Below are 16985 nucleotides of genomic sequence, written 5' to 3'. Positions count from 1 at the left end.
TGAAGAGGAGAGAGATGGCTAAGTGGGAGACCTGTGAGAAGCAAGTTGCAATAGTCTAAGCGAGAGGTGATAAAAGTGTGGATGAGGTTTCTGGTAGTGTGCTCAGAAAGGAAAGGGCGAATTTTGCTGATATTATAGAGAAAGAAACGACAGGTTTTAGCAGTCTGCTGATAATGTGCAGAGAAGGAGAGGGAGGAGTCAAAGATGACCCCAAGGTTACGAGCTGATGAGACAGGAAGGATGAGACTGTTATCCACAGAAATAGAGAATGGGGGAGGAGGAGAGGTTGGTTTAGGGGGAAAGATAAGAAGCTCAGTCTTGGTCATGTTTAGTTTCAGATGGGGCTGAAACATCCATGCAGCAATGTCAGACAGGCAGGCTGATACTTTGGCCTGGATTTCGGCTGAGATTTCTGGTGTGGAGAGGTAGATTTGGGAGTCATCAGCATAAAGATGATACTGAAAACCATGGGATGAGATCAGAGTACCAAGGGAAGAAGTATAGATGGAGAAGAGTAGAGGTCCCAGGACAGATCCCTGAGGTACACCAACTGACAGTGGGATAGAAGTAGAGGAGGATCCACTAGAGTATACACTAAAAGTACAATGGGAGAGATAAGAAGAAAACCAGGAACGAACAGAGCCCTGAAATCCAAGTGAGGACAGCATATCAAGGAGTAGGCTGCAGTGGCATAAGCACAGGTGGGCCTGGGTGGGCCAGGGCCCACCCACTTAGGGTTCAGGCCCACCCAACAGTAGCACACGTTTAGTGGTAGCTGGTGGGGATCCCCAGCTCCACCAGCTGAAGACCTCCCCCTGATGGTAATGAAAACACTACTCTCCTTGATACTGTCAGCTGCGCATGCTCAGTCTTCAGCGCATGCCTGCTGCAGACTGTCAAGGTGGAAAGAAGCGTTTTCTCGCCAGCTGAGATTTTTTTTTTTTTTGGTGGTGGTGCAGGGGTAGGGGGGGGAGAACACTTGGTGCCCACCCACTTCTTGCCTAGACCCACCCAAAATCTGATGTCTGGCTACGCCCCTGGCAGGCTGTGATCAACAGTGTCAAAAGCAGCAGATAGATTGAGAAGGATGAGGATAGAATAGAGATCTTTGGATCTGGCCAGGAACAGATCATTGGAGACTTTAGCAAGCGTTGTTTCAGTTGAATGAAGGGGGCGAAAGCCAGATTGAAGTGGATCAAGAATAGCTTGAGATGAAAGAAAATCAAGGCAACGGCTGTGAACAGCACGTTCAAGTATCTTGGATAGGAAAGGGAGGAGGGAGATGGGGCGATAGTTGGAAGGACAGGTAGGGTCCAATGAAGGTCACTGAAAGTAACTATGTCTTGTAGTCTGCTGTGTATTTCAAAAGAATGACTTTTCCTCAACAAATAGTTAAGCTCTGGAACTCTTTGCCGGAGGATGTGGTAACAGTGGTTAGCGTGTCTGGGTTTAAAAAAGGTTTGGACAAGTTCCTGGAGGAAAAATCCATAGTCTGCTAGTGAGACAGACATGGGAAGCAACTGCTTGCCCTGGGATTTATAGTATGGAATGTTGCTACTCTGAGATTCTGCTTGGAATGTTAACACTCTTTAGGATTCCGGAATCTTGCTATTCTTTGGGGTTCTACATGGAATGTTGCTACTCTTTGAGATTTTCCATGGAATCTTGTCACTCTTTAGGATTCCGGAATCTTGCTATTCTTTGGGGTTCTACATGGAATGTTGCTACTCTTTGAGATTTTCCATGGAATCTTGTCACTCTTTAGGATTCCGGAATCTTGCTATTCTTTGGGGTTCTACATGGAACGTTGCTTCTCTTTGAGATTCTGCATAGAATCTTGCTATTCTTGGGGATTCCGGAATCTTGTTACTCTTTGGAGTTACACATGGAATGTTGCCATGATTTGGGTTTCTGCCAGGTACTTGTGACCTGACTTGGCCACTGTTTGGAAAACAGGATACTGGGCTAGATGGACCATTGGTCTGACTCAGTATGGCTACTCGTATGTTCCTGCATTGTGCAGTATATTGACACTGAATAGTGACTTTCCCTGCTGTATGCAGTGTATAATCACTGATTAATGGCTCTTCCCGTGGTACACAGTGTATACGAGTCCCCTTACATTTCACTCCTGTAGTGTGCGGTGCATTTTCACTGATTCACTCTCCCCTGCAGTATGTTATCACTGAACAGTCATTCTCCATGCAGAATGTGGTGTATTATCACTGAATAATGACTCTCCCCTGCAGTGTACAATATATTTTCACTGATTAGTCACTCTCCCTTCAGTGTGTAGTGTTTGTTTTTCACTGAATAGTCAACTTCCCTGCAGATTCTGGTGTATTATCACTGAATAATGACTTCCCCTGGAATGCGCTGTGTAGGGTCAGTGAATAGTGACTTCCTCTGGAGTTTACAGGACCTTTTTAATGTGGCTAGAAGTCCATGTAGGTTTTAGCATGGGATAAAGTAGCCTTTCTGTGGCTTTAAGTGGGAGAAGGAACACTGCACTCACCCATTTTATTTTAATGTGGATGTCTGAACAAAGAGCATATCTAACGTCAGTCCTGTGCACTTGGCAATTTTCACACAGAAAGAATGTGAGTTACTGTATTTCTCTTGAAATGTTTGTGCAAAGCTGCAAGGTTAAAATGATTGTGTGGTTTGCAATAACACAGGCTAGTTGAAAATTGTGTCATTGTGTCTGGATAAATCTTGGCTGACCCAGTGAAGTGTTCTGACAACCTGCACAGAGCTTATTTTTCTCCAGGCCCAGTAGGACTTGGTGTCACAGAAAGGTTGACAGAATGTAAGAGGTCCAGAGAAAACAGACACTAGAGAAAGAAGTAAAGCTCCAGAGACAGTCACCCAATTATTATCTACTATTCAACATTTATATAGTGCTACAAGGAGTGTGCAGCACTATACTGATACACAGTGGAACACAGGTGAGGGAAGCCCCAGAAACTCAGGCACAGCTCAGGAGGCAGAAAGCAGCCTTCAGGAGATTTGCTTTGTACAGGATATAGCAGTTCAGAAAGGGGGGGGGGGTTGGTTGTGGGGCTGCACCGGCCAGGAGGTGAAAGCAATCGAATCATTTAGTATCCAGTGAGCTCACTGAACTCTACCTATCAGCAGTGTTGTATAGTAACGAAGTAAAAGTAGCGCGTTACAATACTTAAGTAAATATTTCAGTACTGTTACTTGTTACTGAATACATGATAAGACTGAGCACTTTTACTTGTAATGGAGTATTATTATCTGCACCAATTTTAAGTACTTTTGCCTCGTTACAATTCGGTTTAGTTTAAGTATCATGGCGGACGAAGAACTGAATTTTCCTCCTCTTCACAATGGCTCTGAGGCAGGGGCGTAGCTACCGGCCTAACCAGTCTCAGCTCAAACCCACCACCAATCAGGTGCCTGTCTTAGGCGCCAGCTACCCCACACAGCCACTGTAAGTTGCACTGGCACTAGCGTTTCAGCACAGGACCGCCTAGAGACTGAGTCGAGCCTGGGGCAAGGCCGCTGCCCCCACCCAATCGCTACTCAGGCCGCCGGCACCGCAGTCCCCAGTCTCTACCCGCCCACCCCCAGCCCCGTTGACAGCCCCCCTCTGTCCGCCACCGGGCCCCCTGCATTCAAATCGGCAGCGCCTCACTTCTGTGTGAAAGCGCAGCGGCAGATCGCCTCCCTTTAGGCCTTCCCTCCCTGTGTCCCGCCCTCATCTGATGTAACTTCCTGTTTCCGCAAGGGCGGGACACAGGGAAGGAAGGCCTGAAGGGAGGCGATCTGCCGCTGTTTTTTCACACAGAGGTGAGGCGCTGCCGATTTGAATGCAGGGTGCCCGGTGGCGGACGGAGAGGGGATGTCGACGGAGCCGAGGACGGGTGGGTGAGACCGGGGACTGCGGCGCCGGGTCCCCTTGAAATTTTGTCCCCCTTGCCCCCCCTCTCAGCGGCCCTGTTTCAGCCACGTGCAAGAGGAAGCCTCTCGTGAGCCTCCTATGTCCCCCCTCAGTGCATTGCAGCTGAAGTTGTCTTTTGCTCCCGCTCTTCTGGGAGACCACTCACACGCACCACCAGACACAGCGAGGCCGTCCCAGGAAGAGCCGGAGAAGAACCTTGCAATTGGGGAGTTCTGTTCAGTTGAACTAAGGCAGGCAGCAGTGCCAGGGCTGGGCTCCTGAGTACACCTTAGCCTGCTGCCCCCCCCCCCCCTTCCCCTGGTGGTACTGCTGCGCTGAGAAATTTGTCATCAGTCAAGTCTACAGTTCTCTACGAGGAGTCAGTCGGAGCCAGCTTGGGCCCCTTCTCTAGCACTGCATCAGGGCCTCATCGGGGCAGAGGACTTCTTCTGTAGGAAGCTCAGCTCAGTAGGTTAAAAACAAAAAAAGTTTTAGATTTAATTTTGTTGGTGGGCTACTGGGTTTCTCACCAATATTAAATATAAACCTTTTCTTTTTTTTAAATTTGGGCAATGCAGAGCCCACCCCCATCCAGGAAAGAAGCTGGTGGGCTTCTGTCCTGGGTGGGAGAAGGCTCCGCAGTGCCCAAGTTAAAAAGAAAAAGGGATTACATTTAATATTGGTGGGCTTCTCTTCTGGGTGGAGGTGGGCTCTGCAATGCCCAGGTTAAAAACTAGTTATAGATTGAATATTGGTGGGTTTCTGGGAGGGGGTGGTCTCTGCAGTGCCCAGATTAAAAAAAAAAGTTTTTGCTGGTGTGCTTCTGGGTGGGGATGTGGGATGGGCAGGATAGATGCCAAGGCTTGCATGTTACCATATTTTTTTCCGTAAACATTTCACAACTACTCTAAGGGGTCTGACTGACTATTTTTATTGAAGGCAATTTTTTTGTTGTTATTGTTGCTGTTTTGAATGTATGAATTGGAAATGTGGACCTCCCCTCCCCCTATTCAACATCTGGTATCTTTACTTTCTCTATTATTGCAGTACTTTTTACTCAAAAAGTATTATATAAGCTACTTACTGTTTTACCTTTACTTGAGTAAATTTTAAATGTGTTGTGGACTTTGATCCTGGGGAACTGGGTTCGATTCCCACTTCAGCTCCTTGTGACTCTGGCCAAGTCACTTAACCCTCCATTGCCCCTGGTACAAAATAAGTACCTGAATATATGTAAACCGCCTTGAATGTAGTTGCGAAAACCTCAGAAAGGCGGTATGTCAAGTCCCAGTTCCCTTTCCCTATTTGAGATTCTTCATGGAATGTTGCTACTATTGAGATTCTACTACTATTACTATTTAACATTTCTAAAGCGCTACCAGGGTTACGCAGCGCTGTACAATTTTAACACAGAAGGACAATCCCTGCTCAAAGAGCTTACAATCTAATGGACAAATGTACAGAATGTTGCTACTATTGAGATTCTGTTGCTACCATTTGAGATTCTCCATGGAATGTTGCTATTCCACTAGCAACATTCCATGTAGAAGCCTGCCCTTGCAGATCAGCAACGCGGCCGCGCAGGCTTCTGTTTCTGTGAGTCTGATGTCCTGCACATACAAACAAAAGCCTGTGCAGCCGCGTTGCTGATCTGCAAGGGCAGGCTTCTACATGGAATGTTGCTAGTGGAGGAGTAGCCTAGTGATTAGTGCAGTGGACTTTGATGCCGGGGAACTGGGTTCAATTCCCACTGCAGATCCTTGTGGCTCTGGGCAAGTCACTTAACCCTCCGTTGCCCCTGGTACAAAATAAGTACCTGAATATATGTAAACCGCTTTGAATGTAGTTACAAAAACCTCAGAAAGGCAGTATATCAAGTCCCATTTCCCTTTCCCTTATGACTTCACAATATCAGAAGTGAGCCAAGTATCGGGCAATCAAGCCATTGTGACAACACTGATGAGGTTGGCTCTTATTGGTGGAATGAGTGGAGGAGTAGCCTAGTGGTTAGTGCAATGGACTTTAAGCCATTGTGACATCACTGATGAGGTTGGCTCTTATTGGTGGAATGAGTGGAGGAGTAGCCTAGTGGTTAGTGCAGCTGGACTTTGATCCTGGGGAACTGAGCTTGATTCCCACTGCAGCTCCTTGTGACTCTGGGCAAGTCACTTAACCCTTCATTGCCCCTGGTACAAAATAAGTACCTGAATATATGTAAACCGCCTTGAATGTAGTTGCAAAAAACCTCAGAAAGGTGGTATATCAAGTCCCAGTTCCCTATTTGAGACTCTACATGGAATGTTAATGTTGCTATTCCACTAGCAACATTCCATGTAGAAGCCTGTCCTTGCAGATCAGCAATGTGGCCGCGCAGGCTTCTGTTTCTGTGAGTCTGACTTCCTGCATGTATGCTACTATTGGAGATTCTACATGGAATGCTGCTAGTGGAGGAGTAGCCTAGTGGTTAGTGCAGTGGACTTTGATCCTGGGGAACTGAGTTTGATTCCCACTGTGTCTCCTTGTGACTCTGGGCAAGTCACTTAACCCTCCATTGCCCCTGGTACAAAATAAGTACCTGAATATATGTAAACTGCTTTGAATGTAGTTGCAAAAACCTCAGAAAGGCGGTATATCAAGTCCCATTTTCCCTTCTTTTTACTTTGACTTAAGAATACAAATATGCATTTTTCTTTACTGTTACTTAAGTACTTTGACCTGGTACTTTTCTATCAGGGTTCCCAGCTGATCCGGTAGATCAGCAGGACGTGTCCAGTGCGAGACAGATTTAATTCTGAACTTTGGCGGTCTTTTACTAAGGTGGGCTCATGTTTTTAGCGTAGTAAAATTAGGCACACGCTGAACGTTAGAGACGCCCATAGGAATGCGTTGGCGGGCTTATTTTTAGCGCGCTCTGAAAACGTGAGGGCGCCTTACTCAAAAAGCCCCCCTTTGGGTCACCTGAGAAAAGCGTTGTTAATAACACTGGGAAGCAGTTCTTGGAGGGAGTGAACGCTCCATCCTGGTCTCGCTTGCTGAATTCCAGGGGCTTTGCTTTCTTTTGAGTGAGTAAAACCACTTTTGACTGCTCGGATCCTTCAGTGTCATTTCTGCAACACGTGGGCCGAGGTCCAAGACATTGTGTCATTGCCTTGGAAAGTCTTGCAAGGAGCGGCTCTGCTAATACCTGAGATAGTGCAGTGAGGGTGCCAGGGCCAGACAGGCTTCTTCCTGGGGTGATTTACGCAGGATCACAAGCCCTAATTCATTGTGCAGTGAGAGCTTTACCCTGACACTGCTCTCATTTTCAGAGAAAACATTCCACAGCAAGAAGGTCACACGGAGGCTTCTGGCCCCCAGAACCACAGCACGACTACCGCAGAGGGGCTCTGGATGGGCTGTAACAGGATCCCTTCCACATTCCCTGGACTGCTCTCTGCACAGAAGTTATTCGCTGTTGATATTAAAAGTGACTTCCCATTCCAGAGCATTAGAGGCGGCTGAGCTCATGCAAGCCACGCAGACACATCTGCTCAGTCCTGGCAATGCAGAGAAGGAACCCAAGAGCTCACGCCAGCCGCTTGCAGGACTTTCTACCTCGCACTTTGGGGCTTCTTGCACACTATAAACCTCCTCCGCTGTAATAATAAATCACTTCTTACACTAAGCATTTCACTTGATGGCAGAAATATCTTTTTGTAGGAAGTAATCAGTAGCCATCGCAATCCTGTGTAAAATTATTGCGAGTTCATATTGATCGGACTTGGGGGCTGATTTTCAAAAGAGAAAAACGTCCAAATTAGTATTTTCAAAATCAGTTTTTAGACATTTTTCTACAAAGTCCGTCAGAAGTGTGTTCAAATCACAAGGGGGTGTGTCGGGGGGGGGGCAGGATCTGGGCGTTCCTAACACTTGGACGTTTTTCTGCCGTAGTAGAACAAAACAAAAACATCCAGGGCTAGAAGTTGGACATTTTGGTCTAGACCTGTTTTATTCATGAACTAGTAAAAAAGGCCCGTTTCTGACACAAATGAAACGGGCGCTAGCAAGGTTTTCCTCGGAGTGTGTATGTTTGGGAGAGTGTATGTGAGAGTGACTGTGTGAGAGACAGAGTGAAAGTGTGAGTGTGTGTGTGTGAGAGAGAGAGTGAGTCTGGGTGTGAGTGTGTTTGTGAGAGAGTGTGTGTGTGAGAATGAGAGTGTGTGCAAGTGTGTATGTGAGACACAGTGTGAGAGAGAGAGAGAGTGTGTGTGTGTGTGTGTGTGTGTGTGTGTGTGTGTGTGTGCGAGAGAGAGAGTGTGTGTGAGACACAGATTCTCTGTGAGAGTGAGTGTATGAGACCAAGCGAGTGTGTGAGTGACTGTGTGGCACATAGAGAGTGAATGTGATACAGTGTGAGACACAGTGTGTGAGAGTGTGAGTCAGAAAGACATTGTATATGAGAGAGAGAGTGTGAGCCCTGCCCTCCCAATCCATGCCCATCTGTCCCCTGCCCCCTCCATTCATCCTTTTCCAGCAATTCCCCTCTCTCCCTGAGCCCTGCCCTCCCAATCCATGCCCATCCATGCTCCTCTGTCACCTGCCCCCTCCATTCATCCCTATTCAGAAATTCCCCTCTCTCCCTGAGCCCTGCCCTCCCAATCCATGCCCATCCATGCACCTCTGTCACCTGCCCCCTCCATTCATCCCTATCCAGCAATTCCCCTCTCTCCCTGAGCCCTGCCCTGCAATCCATATCCATCCATGCCCATCTGTCCCCTCCATTCATCCCTATCCAGCAATTCCCCTCTCTCCCTCTGCCCTCCCAATCCATGCCCATCCATGCTCCTCTGTCCCCTGCCTCCTCCATTCATCCCTTTCCAGCAATTCCCCTCTCTCCCTGAGCCCTGCCCTCCCAATCCATGCCCATCCATGCTCCTATGTCCCCTGCCCCCTCTATTCATCCCTTTCCAGCAATTCCCCTCTCTCCCTTCCATGCCCCCCCCCTCGCATCCATGCTCCTCTCTCTCCCATGTCCCAGCCTGGCCCGGCCTCTTCCCCCCCCCCTTCGCATCCATGCCCCCCCCCTTCACATCCATGCTGTCGTTTCTCCCCTGCCCTCCCGCTCCCATTGTTCAACTTTACTGCCCACCCTCTTCTCTGCCCCCAACATCTCTTTTTCGTTTTTTTTTTCTTTTTAAATTTACTTCCATGGCGGTTCCGGCAGCGCAGCGTCAGGGAAGGAGGCGGCGCTCCCGACGTCTAGCCTTCCCTTCTCGGTGTTCCGCCTTCTTCTGACGTCACCCTGCAGCTCTGAATGTGTTTGTTTGCGGTCAGTCTCCTCCCTTATTCCGATGCATTTGGTTTTGGTTGGTTGGTTTTGTGATGCGTTTCGTCACGTGGCAACCGTTCCGCCATCTCCCTTGGAGATGCCATTCATTCAGTGTCAGTGCTCCGCCCTCGACGTCAAGTTTGACGCGTGGGTGGGGCAGACACAAAGCGATCTCACCCCCTTCACTTTTGGAACGTTGGGTAAGTGAGGCTTCATTCGAACGTTGGAGGTGCGTTTTATATAGAGAGATAAGCCACAACCAAGTGCCCTAAATGACCACTGGAGGGAATCAGGGATGACCTCCTCTTACTCCCCCAGTGGTCACTAACCCCCTTCCACCCCACCCCCAAAAATGTGATTAAAAACATTACTTACCATCCTCAGCTGTAATACTCGGGTCCATTAGAGCAGCCTGCAGGTCCCTGGCGTAGTCTAGTGGTGGGTGCAGGTGGACCCAGGCCTATACCTCCCCCTACCTGTTACACTTGTGGTGGAACTCTGAGTCCTCCAAACTCACCAGAAACCTATTGTGCTCACATCTAGGTGCCCCCTTTCACCCGTAAGGGCTTTGGTAGTGGCGTACAGTTGGGTGCAGTGGGTTTTGGGGGGGCTCAGCAGAAAAGATAATGGAGCAATAGAGCTTTTATGTAAAGTCAACTGCAGCGCCCCCTAGGGTACACCATTGCTCTCCTGGGATGTCTGTGTGGCATTCTACTAAGAATATTGGCTTCTCCCACATCCCAATGGCTTGATTCTGTGCGTTTTTCACTTGGCCATTTTTTTTTTTCAAAAATGGATCAAAAAGATAAACATACAGAGCACCCATCTTAATACGTTGATAAAAAGCTTGGTTTTTCTATTGAGGAAGCTTAGATGGGTTAGAAGGTGGTAGAACGAGAGGACATGATATGAGATTGAAGGGGGGCAGACTCAAGAAAAATGTCAGGAAGTATTTCTTCACGGAGAGAGTGGTGGATGCTTGGAATGCCCTCCCGCGGGAGGTGGTGGAAATGAAAACAGTAACGGAATTCAAACATGCGTGGGATAAACATAAAGGAATCCTGTTCAGAAGGAATGGATCCTAAGGAGCTTAGCCGAGATTGGGTGGCAGAGCCGGTGGCGGGAGGCGGGGATAGTGCTGGGCAGACTTATACGGTCTGTGCCAGAGCCGGTGGTGGGAGGCGGGGCTGGTGGTTGGGAGGCGGGGATAGTGCTGGGCAGACTTATACGGTCTGTGCCAGAGCCGGTGGTGGGAGGCAGGGACAGTGCTGGGCAGACTCACACGGTCTGTGCCCTGAAAAGGACAGGTACAAATCAAGGTAAGGTATACACTAAAAGTAGCACATATGAGTTATCTTGTAGGGCAGACTGGATGGACCGTGCAGGTCTTTTTCTGCCGTCATCTACTATGTTACCATCCAGCTTATAATCGAACGAGAAAAACGCCCAAGTTCCGACCTAAATCGGGAGATGGACGTTTATCTCACAAAAACGAATAAAGCGGTATAATCGAAAGCCGATTTTTGGGCGTTTTCAACTGCACTCCGTCGCGGATGCGGACAAAGTTTATGGGGGCGTGTCAGAGGTGTGGCGAAGGCGGAACTGGGGCGTGGTTATCTGCCGAACAAAGATGGGCGCATTTCAGCGATAATGGGAAGAAAGTATGCGTTTGTAGCTAGAATTTAGGACACTTTTCCTGGACCCTGTTTTTTCACGAATAAGGCCCCAAAAAGTGCCCTAAATGACCAGATGACCACTGGAGGGAATCGGGGATGACCTCCCCTGACTCCCCCAGTGGTCACTAACCCCCTCCCACCACAAAAAAATGATGTTTCACACATTTTTATTTTCACCCTCAAATGTCATACCCAGCTCCCTGGCAGCAGTATGCAGGTCACTGGAGGAGTTGTTAGGGGGTGCAGTGGACTTCAGGCAGGTGGACCCAGGCCCATCCCCCCCTACCTGTTACAATTGTGCTGCTTAATGCTTATTAGTCGTCCAACCCCCCTCAAAACCCACTGTACCCACATGTAGGTGCCCCCCTTCACCCCTTAGGGCTATAGTAATGGTGTAGACTTGTGGGCAGTGGGTTTTGAGGGGGATTTGGGGGGCTCAACACACAAGGGAAGGGTGCTATGCACCTGGGAGCTCTTTGACCTTTTTTTTTGTTTTTGTAAAAGTGCCCCCTAGGGTGCCCGGCTGATGTCCTGGCATGTGAGGGGGACCAGTGCACTACGAATCCTGGCCCCTCCCACGAATAAATGTCTTGGATTTATTCGTTTTTGAGCTGGGCGCTTTCATTTTCTATTATCGCTGAAAAACAAAAACGCCCAGCTCACACATTGTTCAATAAAACATGGACGTCTATTTTTTTCGAAAATACGGTTCGGTCCGCCCCTTCACTGACCCGTTCTCGGAGATAAACGCCCATGGATATAGGCGTTTTCGTTCAATTATGCCCCTCCATGTAATCACTGCTACTCTCTAAACTTGACTACTGCAATCTTTTATTTTTGGGTTCTTCTACATTTCAGTTACAAAAGCTGCAATCGATAAAAAAAACATGGCAGTGAGATTGATTTTTCCTTGAAGAAAATATGACCAAGTCTCCCTAATTCTGTGTTGAATTATGCTGGTTGCCGGTGGAGGTGAGAATATTATTCAAATTTGCACTTGCGGTGTTCAAAGTTTTAAACGGGGAACCCCCTGACTAATCTCGTTTGCTGTTCTCTACTTCCAATAGGTCTAGGAGGCTAATTAATTTTGTACCATTTATACCCCCTACTCTTAAGGGGGTAAAAAGATTTAGGGCCCCTTTTACCAAGAGGCAATAAAAGGGTGCCTGCAGTGACGATGGTGTGTGGGTCTGGAAAACGGAGATTCCGGGCGTGGGACAGAAATGACCCTGCGGTAAGTGAAACATTTGCTGCGTGGCTATTTCCTGGGGGATCCTTACTGTCAACTGTTCAGGAGGTGGTTAAAACTCCTGCGCTACCCCAGCGTAACGCTGCCCGATCACCACCGGGTAAGTCCCTATGCGCCAGAAATGGCGTGCTCGAGGGGCAGGCACGCCAGATTGACGCGTGGCAAAGCAGCGGTACGGGTACTGCCTGCCTTGTAAATGGGGACCCAAGTCTCTTTGAACAATCGTTAGCTTTTCAAGCACCCAGAGACTGGAAAAGTTTATCTTTGAGGCCAGAAGATATTATAATTACAGCCTTTTTAGGAAAAACCTTAAAACTATTCTTTTTACAAGATTTGTATGTTACTCTCCCTGAGATTGATTTTTTTTGTAATTCCCGGGAATTGTCTCGGTGTCTGTTTTTTAACATTTTGTAAACCGCTTTGATTCTAGCCGTCTAGAAATCTGATCTAATGTAATGTAAAATGCAGCCACCTCTGGGGTGCTTAGCCTGGCAGCACTTTCCCCCTTGCAAAGAAGCTGTTACCCCTGAGTGGAGGAGTGGCCTAGTGGTTAGGGTGGTGGACTTTGGTCCTGAGGAACTGAGTTCGATTCCCGGCACAGGCAGCTCTGGGCAAGTCACTTAACCCTCCATTGCCTGCCGCATTGAGCCTGCATGAGTGGGAACGCAGGGTACAAATGTAACAAAAATAAAATAGATACTATTGGAGATTCTACGTGGAATGTTGCTATTCCACTAGCAACATTCCAAAACAGGCTTCTATTTCTGTGAGTCTGACGTCCTGCACAACATCTCCAAGTATCATGTTCCTGATGAAGCCACGTTTCTAGGCGAAACGGGTTCCCGTAGAACGGACACTGGAGAGTACAACATTCATTAAGCTCAAGGCTGTGATCATCATAATGAAAGTGCTCTGAATTTGAGACAAAATCCAAAAGCTAAGTGATTTAACTGTTTAAAAAAAGCTAAATGATCAATTATTCAAACGATCATTTATAGCGTGAAAAAAAGAAAAAGATTGTATTTTGAAAAAATATTGTCTTAAATTTATATAGTATGAAGCTAGATATTTAAAAGCTCACTATAAGAAATGAAGTTTTTCAGCCCTATGATCGAACCGTGATACGTGTCATTCATATTTATATGACCGTACACAAAACCTAGGGTATTTTACCCGCGGTTTCTGAGGGCTTTTCTTCATTCATTAAATAAGCACAATATTTGTTACTGGAATTTCGTTCGAGTATTAGGTTACCATTTTTTTCCAGTATTATTGCTACGTTCTATTCTCTGGTAGTTTTGCCACTGGGGCTGCATTTATTGAGGCTCCACATCCATGCATAAGACTTGGCTGGTATCAAAGGGAAATAAACTTGTGTTATTCATAAATGCAGTTTCTGCATCCAGGACTTTCTAGTCTGACTGTTTACTGAAAAGCTGAAGTGCAGAGCTAAGAACTGATGCAACTCTTTGCAGGCTCTTTTGCATGTCCAGATCTGTGCTTGGCACCCTGTGAGAGGGCTAATCCTCTGGTCCCTGTGGTCCTCCTCCATCCCGGCTCCTCCCTCCTCCCACTTCCTCAGGCTGTACTGAAAGCCCAGCTGTAGGGGAACTGGGAGGCTCAGAGAAGCATCAGATCTGTCCACAGCGGCTCCCAGTCTGGCAGCTCTGCCAATGCCATGGAAGTCTACACAGGGCTGTTCCTAGTCTGGGCTTGCAGCTTCTTCCCAGGTAAGAGGCTATCTAGGGGAGGAAATATGCAAAAAGTGCCCTCAGGTTCCCAGAGGAGCAAAAGTTTTCAAAGAGCAAAAGCAGAAAGAGAATGGGAAGAGCTTCAGGGCTTGTAGGAGACACAGAGGGAGCTAAGATCCACAGCGGAATCAGACTCAGCCATGGGCAGACAGTGCCAGGGCCAGGCTGCGGGGTAACCAGCACCCTGTGTGACAGGGACATGTGAACCTCCTCCTTCAGTGTGACAGCTTCAGCAGGATGCCCTCTTCTTCACTGGTGCCCCTGCGTCCAAGTCATTATACCCTACCCAAATGATGCGCAGGTCATGCACCCCAAAAGCCTAGGCGGATGAGACAGCTAGCGGGGGCAGTGGACTTGGAGCAGTGAGCGAAAGTCCTGGGGAAAGGAGCTTCAGCCACTTACTCTGTATTTTGCTCATTCTTGTGGCTGCAGCGTTGAGGATCCCAATGCAGAGGCGGAAGGGAAAAAGGCAACAGATGTGTATGAGGAGGTCGGGAAGTGCCAGGGCTGGGGCAAGGATAACGGGCACCTTAGGTGAACCTTTAGCCCTCCCCCCTCCCAATTACCCTTCAGGCCCTTAATCTGCGTCGCTCTGAAATACATCCTGCTTTTAAATATTAAACTCTGTGGGATGTGGGTATGACATACACACAAATAAATCATTTCCAAAAGTCATTTGCATGTGCTGCCATAAAAAAAAAAGGTTCTTTTAGCACAGGGTCCCATTTTATCCAATGACAACTAGTTACTAATAACTGGGATTAACAGTAAAATAACACCTCACCTTACTTTCTAAGGGCGACGAAAATGATAAAGGGGATGGGACGACTTCCCTATGAGGAAAGGCTAAAGCGGCTAGGGCTCTTCAGCTTGGAGAAAAGGCGGCTGAGGGGAGATATGATAGAGGTCTATAAAATAATGAGCGGAGTTGAACGGGTAGATGTGAAGCGTCTGTTTACGCTTTCCAAAAATATTAGGACTAGGGGGCATGTGATGAAGCTACAATGTAGTAAATTTAAAAACGAATCGGAGAAAATATTTCTTCACTGAACGTGTAATTAAACTCTGGAATTCGTTGCCAGAGAATGTGGTAAAGGCGGTTAGCTTAGCGGAGTTTAAAAAAGCTTTGGACGGCTTCCTAAAGGAAAAGTCCATAGACCGTTATTAAATGGACTTGGGGGAAATCCACTATTTCTGGGATAAGCAGTATAAAATGTTTTATACTTTTTTGGGGGATCTTGCCAGGTATTTGTGACCTGGATCGACCACTGTTGGAAACAGGATACTGGGCTTGATGGACTTTTGGTCTGTCCCAGTATGGCAACAGTTATGTACTTATGTGCTTGGGATTCTGAATGGAATCTTGCTACTCTTTGGGGTTCCACATGGAATGTTGCTACACTTTGAAATTCTGCATGGAATCTTGTTAGTCTTTAGAATTCTAGAATCTTGCTACTCTTTAAGGTCCTACATGAAATGTTGCTACTATTGTGTACTTGTGACCTGGATTGGCCACTGTTGGAAACAGGATGCTGGGCTTGATGGACCTTTGGTCTTTCCCAGTATGGCAATACTTATGTACTTATATACCTGTCTATATGTTACATCTTTGCTTGACCGTTCATTATCAATTATAATGTTCTATTATGTATTGTGTTGACATTGTAAGTAGCCTACTATGCCATACTTTGTATTGTTATTTGAATATTTTTACTGCTGTAATTGTCTATTGCTCATGTTTGATCTATTCTTACCACAAGAGAGAAGCAAGTGGAAACACAGTTTCAAGAGATCAAGCCAGGATCAGGGTTGAGATGCTCCAAAAAAAACTTTATTGAGGACCCAACACGGTCCGTGTTTCGGTTTTTTTTAAAAAACCTTCATCAGGGGTCAATCAGTAGTAGCACAGGAGATATACTGACAGACAAAGGAGCTTGTGAAAATGTGGTCTCTTGAATGAAGAAAAAATGTAGCCTCGTACCAACAGGTATATTCTTACTGCACACCGCCTTGAATGAATTCCTTCAAAAAGGCGGAAAATAAATCCTTATAATAAATAATAATAAACACCTCGTAACTACCTCCCGCCCTAAAGGGTCTGTTTGAAAACTGCCCAGCCTTCTTGCAGTAACATAGTAACATAGTAGATGACGGCAGAAAAAGACCTGCAGTAAAAGTACAGCATTCGCACTTCTTTGAGTTTGTCTGGTTGTCTGGATCTATTGCTTGGCTTTGACTGCTGCTCTTCTTTGCAGCCATAGGCGACTGCCTAGTCTTCCCTGTGGCGCTTCCTGGGCTCTGCATTTTTCTTCTTCCAGAGTGTGGTGAGGATGGCAGCTCCAGACCAGGGGATGCTTCTTAACATGTAGCAGATTTGCGTTTGGTGTTGTCAGTGCGTGTGGAACGGCCTCTCAGTGGAGGGGATGGAGATGAGGAATTTAAGAAAGCATAAGACAGGCTCAGAGGGAGAAGGAGAGATTGTAGGGCTTGGTGGTTGCTGTGGATGAGCAGACCAGATAGGGGGGGGGGGTATCTTCTATCATGTGTGACGTTTCCCCCACCCCCTCTTGGACTGAAGATGTAATTTCACAGCACTCTGAAGGGCTGAGGCCTTCCTATGAGCTCAGACTGGGGAACTGTCAAATGTTGAATCCCTTTTGCTTTAAATTTAGCAGCCTACAAACCCTAGCCAAGCTTTTCAGCACTGAAGTCATTGTGGATGCCTGTTGTCTGCACACATCTGGGAGACAGTGCACATATCCAGGATAGGGGCAGAATAATCACGCAGTCTTTCTGGGGGAGATTTTAGCTCAGTCCCGGTGGGTTTCCCATTTACATTCCAATACATTCGGGAATTGGGAGCTGTTTCAGAAGAATGGAAACCCAAAAACTAACCAGGACTCTCCAGGCAGGAACTGAGTCATTTCATAGCTCTGTGCGCTGTTTCTTTAAGTTACTCTGGCATGTGTCGAGATTTCTTGCAATGTTTCATGAAATGGGCCAGAAGGGAACCTTCAGTTTCTGATGTGAGCAGTAAATACCAGGTATCCCTGTCTCTGAATGACTGTTTTGACTGTAGATAAAAGCAGAGAAT

At 47.1% G+C, this 16985-nt stretch overlaps 1 protein-coding gene across 1 annotated transcript in view; it reads left to right on the top strand.

Moving 5' to 3' along the window:
* Positions 1–13761: 13761 nt before the first annotated feature.
* Positions 13762–16985, top strand: part of ITGA11 (integrin subunit alpha 11) — a 316149-nt gene continuing 312925 nt past the window's right edge. Inside the window, exon 1 of the mRNA XM_030189806.1 lies at positions 13762–13870. Coding sequence (XP_030045666.1) covers positions 13819–13870 — 52 coding nt within the window. The 5' untranslated portion in view covers positions 13762–13818. The remainder of the gene's footprint in view (positions 13871–16985) is intronic.

Source organism: Microcaecilia unicolor, chromosome 1, assembly GCF_901765095.1.
Source record: "Microcaecilia unicolor chromosome 1, aMicUni1.1, whole genome shotgun sequence".
NCBI lineage: Eukaryota > Metazoa > Chordata > Amphibia > Gymnophiona > Siphonopidae > Microcaecilia > Microcaecilia unicolor.
The sequence above is the reverse complement of the archived record's forward strand: the minus strand, read 5'-3'. Positions and strand labels throughout refer to the sequence as shown.